Consider the following 12,535-nt stretch of genomic DNA (forward strand, 5'->3'; position numbering starts at 1 on the left):
TGCAGTACAATCAAATAAAGAGTTCATTATTTCATCCTCAGGAGCTAGGCACAGATGACACCAAGTTGCAGCAACAAGAAGGCTTTTTTGTGTTATTGTTTTTTTCCCCAAACATTACAGGAACTTCGAAGTGTCACAGTTCTTCTTTCACCTACACAAACAAGCTCCTGACCAGAAACAGCACCTAAAGTTTTACCTTATAAGACAAGCTGGAAAGCTGACAAGCTCAGCTGCATTTCAAGCAGCAAACTCAGTGCAGATTAGACAGAAACTATCAGACCTTCCAAAGACTGAAGAGTACAGCATGCACTGCTAGCCTGGCTGCTTTGTTTGTTTGGTTTTTTTTTCTTTTTTTTTTTTTCCCTTCTTAGTTTATTTTAACAAATCTGAATTGAACTCTATGATTAAGCCTTCAGAAACCGGAGCACTCCATCAAATTTGAAACAACACCATGAAGATTAATGAATTACAAACTTCTTAGAAGTTTATTTTAAAAGGCTTCAGTTCTAGAAGCCTTTAACTCATAATAGGCTTAACAGGCTTACAAAGCTCTCCAGACATGAAGTCTCAAAGTACTCACTTGCTAAAGACAAAAAGAATTAGCTCACGAGGAAGGTGAGTGCAAATGTACACCGACCATTTGTTCCTAGAAGGAAGAACCTACATAGTCAGAACAAGCACAACTTTTCTAGAAAGTTCCAAAAGATCAAGCAGTAACAACAGGAGATGTTGTTAGAATGGGCAGAGAACATCTTGACAGTCTACTGTCCAGGCTCCTCTCTCTCAAATTCTCATCAGGCATACATGGACCAGTAAGCATTGAGGCGTACATACACAAGTATATATACGCCATACTTAGTTACAGAAGTTACACACAAGAGCATAACTATCCCAAAAGTCTTGACTGTTTAATTTCCAGTATGATATATATATGAAATTCACAGTATCATTCACATCCATATTACCAAACTATTTAATCTACAAACCACAGGACCCCTAATTAAAGACAGACAGGGGGCTCTGGGGAAGTCTGCAGCCAGTCTGACCCACACCACGTGCAGTTGTGCATGCTGGGCTAGAGGGTCCTCTGGTTCACACATTCATTGCACACCTTAACTAGTGTCAACACTCACCTGGAGATGGAGGTTGTATCTTAGTCTGAGACTTCTTTGAATCAGCAGCTGCAAAGATATCTGGAGGGGGGTCTTCACCTCGCTCAATCTTGCACTCAAAGGCATAGAGACACTGGATGTACTGCTTCTTCAAAGAACTAGCTGCACTGCTGGACGTGCCCACATTGAGATTTGTGGCTAACTCACGCCATTTCTTGTTTTTGTTGACCTGCACAACCAAACAAGAGACTCTAAACTCAAAATCCCACTTACATCTCCTCCAAGAAAGAATCACTTCCCAGCTAAAACAAAGGATGCAATAAGGGCTAAGCACAGCAGATACAGTTGTGTTCAAGAACTAGTAAAACCTCTTCCTCACCTATAGAAAAATGTTCAAAGAGGTACAGATAACACCACACAGCAAATAAAATCAGCCATGAGGTCAGTTAACAGTCAGATGTAAAGACAAAGACAGTGTCACCAATCTTTGGCATGGACAAAGAAAGGAAAAAAACACTTGCATTGAATCTCAAGACACACTGCTCCCAACCAGACAATGAGAAAGCAGACATACAGCTAGCTAAAAGGATCCTGGGTTTTATAAGAGTTATTAAAAAAATAAATAAAAATAAACACAGTTAAATGGAAAGTCAAGGTTTCTATCTAGCTGCAAAGCCTACACTGAATTCGGTTGCCAACTGATGTGTGACTGCCAGACATTGGGAAGCCCTGAGCACAAACGTTCAGTCACCACACCAGCTGCTCTACACTCACCTGAGTCAATCCTCCAATCTCCTTCACTGAGATGTAGAGCCGGTAAAGGTCCAAAGGTTTTCTGCCAACTGCTGGGAGGTTTGTCATGCCCATTGCCTTCTCTTCAGTAAAGGCTAGGTAACGATCTACCCAGATCTTCCTCTCAGGCTCACCACCCAGCTCATAGAGTTTGGTGATCTTCTCATTGGTTGTAGTAGAGGAACTGGACTTCTAGGAAAAGGAAACATATCAGGACTGAGCAGCACAAAACCACCTAGCTCACATCCAAGATGGCTTCAATCAGCAGTCAGCACATGAGGTTTTGCTGTCATATTGACATCAGCTTTGTACTAGACAAACACATGTCAGTCTAAAAGACAAGTATCACTCAAAGGTATCAAGAAAACAGTCAGTACTTACAGGAGAAGCATTTTTAGAAAAAAAAGGTTTTACAGATGCTACAGAAATCAACCAAACCTCAAGGAGACATTGCAGAACCACCTCTTTGAGAGACCCTCTGTGGGCTCAATTGCTAAATATATCAGGAAACACTTCAGCCAACTGCAAATGTCATTCCCTCCCAAAACTACGCAGTCCTTACTTTTCTGAGACCACTTCTGATTCAAGCAACAGCCTCATTAGCTATGTACTGCATTTGGAGACTTGGAAAAAACTGACCCCTACAGGGGCACCTGTTCTAGTACAGTCCCTGCAATTAATAAAGGCAAGACGGGCCCAGGATTGACATGGGGACAGACCAAACTCTGGTGAGGGACAGGCAGGACAGCACTCATACAGCTTGCTCACACCTCACAGGAGATGCCAGCATATGCCACTCTCCAAAAGATAACACATCCCAGCAGAGGGTACCCCACTCACTGCCACACTGCTGACTTAAAACCGTGCTCACACAGCAGCGACATCACATACTGCACAAACAGCCATGCTAATGGCCAATCTGCTCACAGAAGAAGGCAAGTCACATTGGGTTTCTCTCGGGAGATGCACTCACCACTGGATGCATACACTGTGTCATTAAAAATACATATATACATACATATATATATACATGTAAAAAAAAGTTTACCTTTGACTTGGATTCTGCTTTTGGGGTCCCATCAGCCTTATTGTTCATTTTAGTTGCAGGAGTTAATTTGACATCCGCAAGACCCATCATTTCAGGACTTGCTGCCATCCCTAGGAAGTTACAAGAAGCTATGACGCTGCTTTCCAATCCAGACCCATGAAGTCACCCAATGCCCAGCACTCACCACTGCCTTACCTGCAGAATTGTTAGCCATATTCCCACCCATGGGATAAGGTGGGCCCTGGGGGTTGATCATGCCAGCCATGCTGTTAATTCCCTGTCCGTAAGGAGGTCCAGTGCCCATCATTCCCCCTTGGTTCATGTTGGGATAACCAGCAGGCCTAGAAATGGCAACGAAGAAACAGACATTTACTCCATATACAAAGCACTCACACTGCGCCTTCTGACAAAACAGGTGGACAAGAAGCAGCCTTCTACTACAGAAGGGGACATTCAGCAAGTGAACAAACATCAGGTGTTCTTTGAAAGCTTACCCACTGCAGAACCTAAGCCTCACTCAGAAGCAAAGGAGATGCAACCCCTTAGGAAAGACAGACTTCAGCACTCAACACCTGACCTCTCATCTTCATCCCCAAACTGAACTTGGTTTCAGGTCTTACATCACCTTCACAGGAAAGAACTCATCTACAAATACTGCAGCACTGTGCACTTCAGCAACAGTACAGCATTTCTACCGATGCGCAGCACAGTGCCCCCCATATTTAACGGCTTTTCTCTCTTTACTTTTTGATATCCACACAAGGTGCATTACTGCACGTGTCAGAAAACCCCACACACAACTGTCCCACAGACACAGTCATCAAAAGGACGCGCTTTCATGCCTTGATCGGTGTTTGGGAATTGACCTCTTAGCAGTCATCAGACAGAAGACTGCAAAAATAAGCTTTAAGACAGAATGAAGAGCACAACGCCTAGTCAGACCACAAATGCATGTAAATCTAACAGCCTCACTGGGGGAACCTAATTTATAAGCAAGCCTGTGGCTCTCATGGCATTCTGGTACGCCACAGAACAACTGCTCTGAAACGGGCAATTAAAGCAAAATAAAACACACTAAACAGCTGTAAATTTCAGCACTGAATTCCAGCTGCTTTTCCCAGAGCTGCCCATCAAAGCCCTAAAAGGAAGAAGTTCAAGACAGTGGAAAAGCAATGCCTTGGTCCACACAAATGCGGCTGGACAGACGGATGCTGTTTGCTACATTTAGGGGCTTTACCACACACACAGCAGCTTTAAAATCACCCACGCCACAGCGTAGACCAGAAAGCCAGAACAACTTAAGGAAACACCAAGTTAAACAGATTTCATCCATCAACACTACAAATTCCCTACGCAGGTCACTAACAATACCTTAAATTACACCACTTATTCAAGCTTTAAAAAACAAAAAAGAAAATAAAGCAGTTCAGATAGAGCAAGAAGACTTCAACAAGGTAAATCTCTAAGGAAGCACGTGTTCACTATCGCCCCAACTTTGGGTTACTGCACGCATGGCTTTCAAACCCGGATACAACATAGGGAATGCACTGAACATGTTCAGACCAAGGGGATTTTCATGCCTCACCTGTTCTGGATGGAGTTGGCAGCCGCATGCATGGCGGCAGCAGCCGCTTCTTGTGCTTTGCGATTCATGCTCCCTGGTGGGGGGCACATCCCTGTCCCCACCTGAGGAGGCATATTTGCCATGTTAGGTCCGTAAGGTCTGTTCCCCATGGCTGCGTGGCTCATCCTCCCGGGAGGAAGCCCGCTGTATGGAGGCACACCACTCTGCCCATGCATCTGGCTCCCTGCTGCCATCGGGTTCATGCTCCCTCCCATCCCAGGACTGGGGTAGTTGGCATTGGACAGAGCATTGTAGTTTGGCTGCCTGGGATAACCTCCTAAAAGAGATGAAACAAGGGGAAGGCAACATTATTCAACTGCTTCGTTCATGAATCACCATACAAATCTTCTATCAGCAAATATTTAAAGATCGCTAACAGAGATGAGGGGGAGTCTTAACACCTCTACAAAAAGTCAAAGCTCTTGGATAGAAGCCATGTAACATGTGTTTTGACACAGCCAAGAAACAACATCGATTCTAAAGCTGACTGATACTCTCCCAAACCTCAGCCAACCACACGGAGCTGAACGGTCCAGGACAGGATGTAAATAAACTCACTTAACCCTTTCCAAAACATACAACACACAATTTCCTTCCCCTCTGAACTTAACTGCCTTTTCTCCAACACACTGGAGGTGCCGCCTGTATCTCTCTCAGAGGGAAGGAGAGATCCTACATTTACAAGTACAACTAGCACTCAAATAACATCTTTCGTGAATCTCAGCATAATACTCAAAGCACGGGGTGATCCACCCCATAAGGCGTGCACTGTTTTCCATCACCCACAGATTAGGAGGAGACAACTCAAAACACAGCCTCCAGAGACAACGTGCTGCCACTGACAGAGGCTTTTCCCATTCACTGTGCTCGCTTCCCCCTCGAGAACCTGCCCAAGCCTCACCTTGAGGTCCGTACTGCCCGGCCTGGGGTCCGTAGCTTCCCATGGAGTTCTGCTGGTATGGCCCCATTCCAGCGTGCATCTGTCCTCCAGAAGACTGACGGGGAGATAAGGCTGAGCCAGGCTGGGGAGAGCTGTACTGGGGCATCTGAGGATTCCTCTGCAAGTAACCTGGTCACCCAGGGAGAGGAGCAGACAGTGAGCAAAGGACCCAGAGGTGCCACTGGACACGCGTGTCTTAAGCAACAACAGTGCCCAGGAGCCACTAACAGAACCATGCCAGCACCAACTGAGGCACTTTTTACAGTCGTTGCTAGTAGGGTGCCAGCGTTACCCACTGAGATAACAGAACCCCTCCAGCAATAGCCAAGGCACATTTTCAGTCGTTGCTAGAAGTCCTAGCCACTAAGAACATATTCAATTTCCTGTTTTAACCAAGGAAAAAAAAAAAAAGAACTTAGCATTACAGGAACTGACAGTAAATTGGCAAATTCTGGGGACTTTTTATCATTTTCAGAGCGTGTTTGCCTGCTTGCTTTCTCTGGGTGACATCTACGTACTGTCAGACTGACATTATACATTCATTTTCCCCTATTCTCATATGAGCAAATGCCACCCAATATTATTATGACCACCCCTCGTTTTGAAGCTTAAGGTCACAGAACTCGGGCAACTAACGTCTGCAGAAAAGACTTGCAAAAGCCAGAGGAAACATCTTACAAGCCAAACAATGAGCTTGCATCAAACATTCAGAGGCCAAAGGACCACTCACAGCTGAACGTGGTGCCAGGAGCCAAAACACTTGCAGTTTACAGTGCTAGCACAGCCTTTAGATGCTGTCTCACCACAGAATTCATGTTATCAGGATAGGTAATTTTTCACTACACTTCTAGCTTTACAAACAGATTTGTACCATTAGAACTTCTTTAACCCAAAACACACACCTCGATCTTGCGCTATGCTTGACTGGTTCATGGAAGGATGCATGATACTGTCCGACTGGCCACTGGGTGGTCGTGGTGGCATCTGATTGCCTGCACCACAAAAAGGAGAGTGGTTAATCACAACAATTGCTCACCACAAAATCAAGGATGCAATAGTGTTAAAAAACAGAACTACCAACAGTTCCACAAGGGCGTTTAAGCCACAGTGAAGAAAAACAACAGCAAGATCAGCCACACTAACCCAGCAAAATGACACCGCTGGTTTGTCAGCTATCCCACCCATTGGACTGCATTCTGTACGTGTTGCCACATAATACTGACACTAGCCAATTTCTCCCCACTGACCATTTTAATTCTCTCTCTATATGCATGAGAGAGTTGAGCCAAAGGATCACTAGCTGCCAAGCAGTGTTACCTGGTACTGCAGCAGGTGAAAGTGGACCAGAGCGGGACTGAGCAACACTAGCTGGAGAACCAACAGGGGATGGGGAAGGTCCTCTGATGCCTGGCAGGTGAGGAGAGGTATGTGGAGAGAAAGGAGACTGAGCTGGATTACTCTGCTCTCCTTGACTGCTGGAAATCCCTGATGTGCTTACTCCAGGACTCAGGGCTCCTTCTGTACCCATGGGTAGATCATCTATTGAACCAGACAGGTCCTGCAATACACAAAGAAACAGATCAGCCATCAGCAAATAAAGAGACGTGAGACTACTCTCTCATATACCACTCTCTCATATACCACCCAGAAAGTGAACTTCTCCCTTAGGCATACTACAAATTGAAATCAATCAACTTGGCTCATGTCATTGTCAGTAATAAAGGTTACTGAAGACTGAGGTAACTGCTGAATGTGTTGTGTCCTGCTGCCTGCCTCTAAGCCCAGTAGTTCCCTAGGTGGCTTGATGAATGTCTGCTGATGGTCCAAACACCTACCTCATTCTCCTACTTGCTTCTTTTTAATTCAATTAAGAGACAAGAAACTAAAAAATGCATCAACAGTACATGTAAAGCTGCACATGGGGAAGGTACTCAGTGCAACTATGACTTGGAACAGAAACATGGCTCAGTCCCTGAGCAACAGAAAACTCCTGCCTCACCATAATTAATTCATAAACCTCATGTGATCTAGGAAACTACTCACTTGAGATGAATAAAAAGAAACTAAAGAAATATTTCAAAGAAAACTGTAAAACATTCTTCAGGGTTTCCACTTCCCTTTCTTCAAAGATAGCAAAATCTAGCATGTACAATATTGACATTCAAAGTTTAGGAGTTTTTTGTTTTGTTTCTTTTTTTTTTTTTTTTCCAGAGAATACACTTCATGTTGCATGTATCAAGCATGTAAAAGCAAAGTACCAAAAACCAGCATGGCTTCACCAAGGGCAGATCATGCATGACCAATCTGGTGGCCTTCTATGATGGAGTGACGGCATTGGATGGGTGGTGGATGTCATCTATGTGGACTTCTGTAAGGCCTCTGATGTGGTCCCTCACCACATCCTTCTCTCTCAATTGGAGAGGTGTGGATTTGAAGGATGGACTGTTCAATGGATTAGGAATAGGCTGGCTGGACGCAGCCAAAGGGTTGTTATCAATGGTTCTGTGTCAGGGTGGAGGCCGGTCACAAGCGGTATCCCTCAGGGGTTGGTCTTGGGACTGTGCTCTTCAACATCTCCATCAATGACAGATGATGGCATTGAGCACAGCCTCAGCAAGTTTGCAGATGACACCAAGCTGAGTGGTGCAGTCGATAGATTGGAAGGAAGGGAAGCCATCCCGAGGGACCTGGACAGGCTGGAGAAGTGGTCCCATGAAAACCTAATGAGGTTCAATAAGGCCAAGTGCAGGGTGCTGCACTTGGGTCGGGGCAATCCCAGGTACTTCTATAAACAGGGGGGAAGATCTCCTTGAGAGCAGCCCTGCGGAGAAGGACCTGGGGGTCCTGGTGGATGAGAAGCTGGACATGAACCAGCAGTGTGCACCTGCAGCCTGGAAGGCCAACTGTGTGCTGGGCTGCATTTAAAAAAAAAAAAAAAAAAAAAAAAAAAAAAAAAAGGCAGTGGCCAGCAGGGAGAGGTGATTGTGCCCCTCTACTCAGCTCTTGAGAGGCCCCATCTGAAGTACTGCGTCCAGACCTGGTGCTCCCAGTACAGGAAGGACATGGAGCTCTTGGAGCAGGTCCAGAGGAGGGCCACTAAGATGATCAGAGGGCAGGAGCACCTCTCCTGTGAGGAAAGGTTGAGGGAACTGGGCTTGTTTAGCTTGGCGAAGAGAAGGCTCCAGGGGGACCTCATTGTGGCCTTCCAGTACTTGAAGGGAGTGTATAAACTGGAAGGGGAACGACTGTTTGTGAGGGTGGAAAGTGATAGGACAAGGGGGAACGGTTTTAAACTGAGACAGGGGAGGTTTAGCTTAGATATTAGGAGGAAGTTTTTCACCCAGAGGGTGGTGATGCACTGAACAGGTTGCCCAAGGAGGCTGTGGATGCCCCATCCCTGCAGGCATTCATGGCCAGGCTGGAAGTGGCTCTGGGCAGCCTGCTCTGGTGGTTGGCGACCCTGCACATAGCAGGGGGTTGGAATGAGATGAGCACTGTGGTCCTTTTCAACCCAGGCCATTCTATGATTCTATGAAAAACTTTAAAAAAATCTTCTATTGCAACAACACTCACTGCAAAGCAACAGTGCAAACATCACTTGACAAGCCTCAAAAATAGGGAGAGTCCCAAGTATACTACAAACATAACTGCACTGGCTGCTTGATACACAGCTGCACTGGCTACTCAGGGTCAGCCTGGGGTAAGTGAGCAAGGAATGGTCCACAATAGAGTAAGACAAACAGTCTGTTGTGGCACATTTGAACACTGCGAAGTTACAGCTACTCCAGCAGCTTGAGATTCAGAACATCATAGTAGGTTAAGCAATGGCAGACCAAAGCTCACTAGGCCCTCGCCCACCCTTTGCAAGTCTTTCAGAGCAATCAACCCTAGCTCAGAAGTGCTCTGCATTGAGCCCTGAAAGGCATTTTAGATCAGGTTCCTCTCAACAGAATTCAGCTGATCAGCACAAACAGAGCCAACCTCACTGAAAAAAACGTGCAGAAAGACTGAGCACACCAAAAAGTCACTGGGACACCCTGGCCTCATTTACACTGCCTGGACAATGCCTTGTTTAGCAGCAGTTCCAGGAACACTCTCCTAACTCCCTGCAACACACAAGGACCTCAGACACAAGACACTGCAAACGTATCAGCCTTCAGAAGCAAGACCACACCTTACAAAGCAGAAAACTGGGGTTACAGAAGGTAAAAACAACCTAAGAAATACCCAACAACCTCATCACACTTGTTGAACAGAGAGCAACATTCAGAAGGACAAAGGGGAGCACTGGCAATCAGCTCCACCACTTGCAGTTGTCTGCTGCAATAGGGCAATCTTGTCTATTTTACAGTAGAACTGCTCTACAGTGTTTCTAAGAAATGTTGGAAAATGCTACATTTGAGCTGTTAATGCCAGTCACTTGATGGGAGAACTTTGTGCATAGTATGTCCTTCCTCTCCCTCCATCACTGCGTCTGTTTGAGAGAGAATTTCCTGTATGGCAGTCTCAGAGGTACATTTGCTTATTTATGATATTACCTCTCTGAAAGCAAACAAACACCATTTACTTTCTTTTATTTCAATGAAAGGTAAAAAAAAAAAAAATTAAAAATTAAAAATTAAAAAAAACAAAAACAAAACAAACAAACAAAAAAAAAAAACAGAAAAAGCCTAAGAATAGTGCCTAAGAGATTTTGCACTTTCCAACTTTTCACTACCTTCCTAACCACCTAGCACCACAGGCACTGCTCACTTCTGCAGCTATGTGGCTTTTTACCTGCACAGCTTCAAGAAACTGAGGGGCAGTAAGGAGAACGGTTTCAACATTCTACATTAACAGGCATCAACCAACACAGCCAAGTGCAGAACATTTTTCTCCTGTCTGCAATCCCTACCTAAGAGTGAGATTACTCAGCCTGAAGAGGTGTAAGGTGCACATCTTGGTTGCTCCATAGTCAGTGAGGGACCAGAACATCCAGAAGCCAATTCAGTCCAACCTAAAATTGGTTTTAGCAACCACTGACATTTCCTTTACTTAAAGGCACTTTTAGGCTAAATAAGCAAACGTATGCAAACACTTTTCACCATCACTGAGATGGAACTGGAGGCCAAAACCCACTGCAGCTTTCAAATCCACAGTACTTCCGAGCAGTTATATCTTCAGACCAGAGGGACAGAGTCTACAGTGACCTAAATGAGAGACTTGCAGGCTCAGAGGAAAAGCACACCACAACGTACATCTGAGTTGGCAAAGAAGACGAAAGAACAGGTACAGGGAGCTATGCAAGGTGAAGCATGGAGCTTTCCTTCCATTATCACGAATTGGGTGACATGCTTCTCCCAGAGAAGGAAGAGTTGGCCTGCAGGACTAGAGGAGGCGACTGCTCCGTGCTACGAGTGATGTTCACCCATGACCTGGGCAGAATAAGAAGATGCACTTTGACAAAGCCAGGCATGACAATATCTGCAATACATAAAATGAAGCAATGGGAAAAACAGGTGGAATACTAACTCCTAAGCAACCAGATAGCAATCTTCGAAGCTGATGTCTTCAACCTTGCCTATGCATCAAAGCTTAACCTAAGGACTGCAAATCATATAAAAACATTCAGTTTTAATTAAGTGGGTTAATACAGGGTTGCTTCAGACATGCAAGCAGAGGCCTCTCTACATTGCTGGCATACCATCCTGGACCTTGCATACACAAAAGGTTGGCCTTCCAGCTGCAAGGATTTGGGTCAGATGCTCAAATCATCAGTTTACATTAGCTAAAAATGAAATTATATGTAAACTTTTCTTGGATGTTAGGACACGCATGAATGGAAAGAAAGCAGTGCCTTGCAAAATATTAACTCATTAAGTGAATTTCAGCTTTTGAGATGTTTAAATTTTAGGAATTGTAATAATAAAGCCATTTTCCAGCAAAGCAGCGCTCTACCGGCACAGCTGCATCTTCTAAGTGTTATTCAGCAGTGCTGAGTTTCTCAGAAGTGCAATTCCTGCATGTGGAAGGAGAGAAGCAGAGACTGCAATGCTTATGCGCAAGCAGCTCAGCAGTAGAAGCTGTTTTCCACCTACCAAGTCATTTTCTCAGGATGCCAAACATCAAGGCACTGAGTGGTTTTCTAACTAAACGTAAAGACACCCTCCAGCCCTGATATCCCATTTACTCAAGTGCACCACAAAGAAATCTCCCAGTCTCCCTGCAGACCACAGGCTGTTAGAGCACAGACAGTTAGAGAGCAAAGAAACCTTAAAAAGGGAAAACCTCATTGAAATAATGGAGACTTGCTGCTGTCAGTGGGTTCTGGATCGAGCCAAAAGAGGAGAGACTCAGCAAGGTTTCCTTTGCCTCCCTAAGAGCATCAGGAAGGGACCTGAAAGACGCAGCACCATGAAGAGGGCTCTCCTTTCCCCTCCTCCTGCAAGCGCAGCCACAGGAGCCCAGACAGGAGCTGAAGCTCAGCAGCAGTAACTCTGCCAACTTGAAGGAAACGTCAGGGGCTGGAGAATTTCCTCACGTGTTTCCAATGTGGTTTTTATGCATTTTATTGCTCATCTGCCATGCAGATCAAAAACGCTGGAGGGATTCCAACCCTTTCACACACAATCTCATACTCCAAGCTGGCTGCAGCCCCAAAGCTTGAGTTTCTTCACTTGAAATACTGCCCAGTGTTATTTTGGGATGTGACCTGATAGCGGAAGCCCACAGGGACCCTGAGACGATAACAGTTCCAGCTGCGATTGGCTGCCCATTTCTCCCCGATGCCAGCATGGCTTTGTCAGCGCTGCTGACAAAGAGGGACTCAGCAGCTCACACCTTCTTCTCACACCACAACAAAACCATGCCTGAAATCACGCAATCTGGTACCCAAAGGAGGGGGCAGAGGAGTTCAGCTATCGCGGGGAGAGGGCTGCAAGTCCTGGCACAACCAGCTCAAGGGAGCTGCTTAGGTTATGCTGGATACTGTGAGATTTCTTTTACATGAAAGGGAGAACCACCACCGCACTATCTGATAC

At 45.4% G+C, this 12,535-nt stretch overlaps 1 protein-coding gene across 4 annotated transcripts in view; it reads right to left on the reverse strand.

The window, feature by feature from the left end:
- Positions 1-12,535, reverse strand: part of ARID1A (AT-rich interaction domain 1A) — a 57,001-nt gene that overhangs the window by 10,760 nt on the left and 33,706 nt on the right. For 2 of the 4 annotated variants that reach the window (XM_417693.7, XM_040651933.1), the window contains 8 exons: positions 6,834-7,074; positions 6,419-6,508; positions 5,478-5,645; positions 4,538-4,853; positions 3,148-3,293; positions 2,953-3,062; positions 1,887-2,096; positions 1,134-1,341 (listed from right to left, as the gene is read on the reverse strand). In XM_417693.7, the coding sequence (XP_417693.5) occupies positions 1,134-1,341; positions 1,887-2,096; positions 2,953-3,062; positions 3,148-3,293; positions 4,538-4,853; positions 5,478-5,645; positions 6,419-6,508; positions 6,834-7,074 (1,489 nt within the window). Of the gene's footprint in view, positions 1-1,133; positions 1,342-1,886; positions 2,097-2,952; positions 3,063-3,147; positions 3,296-4,537; positions 4,854-5,477; positions 5,646-6,418; positions 6,509-6,833; positions 7,075-12,535 lie in introns of all 4 variants that reach the window. The other 2 variants (XM_040651932.2, XM_040651931.2) reach the window with 2 other exon arrangements.

Source organism: Gallus gallus, chromosome 23, assembly GCF_016699485.2.
Source record: "Gallus gallus isolate bGalGal1 chromosome 23, bGalGal1.mat.broiler.GRCg7b, whole genome shotgun sequence".
In the NCBI taxonomy this organism is placed as follows: Eukaryota; Metazoa; Chordata; class Aves; order Galliformes; family Phasianidae; genus Gallus; species Gallus gallus.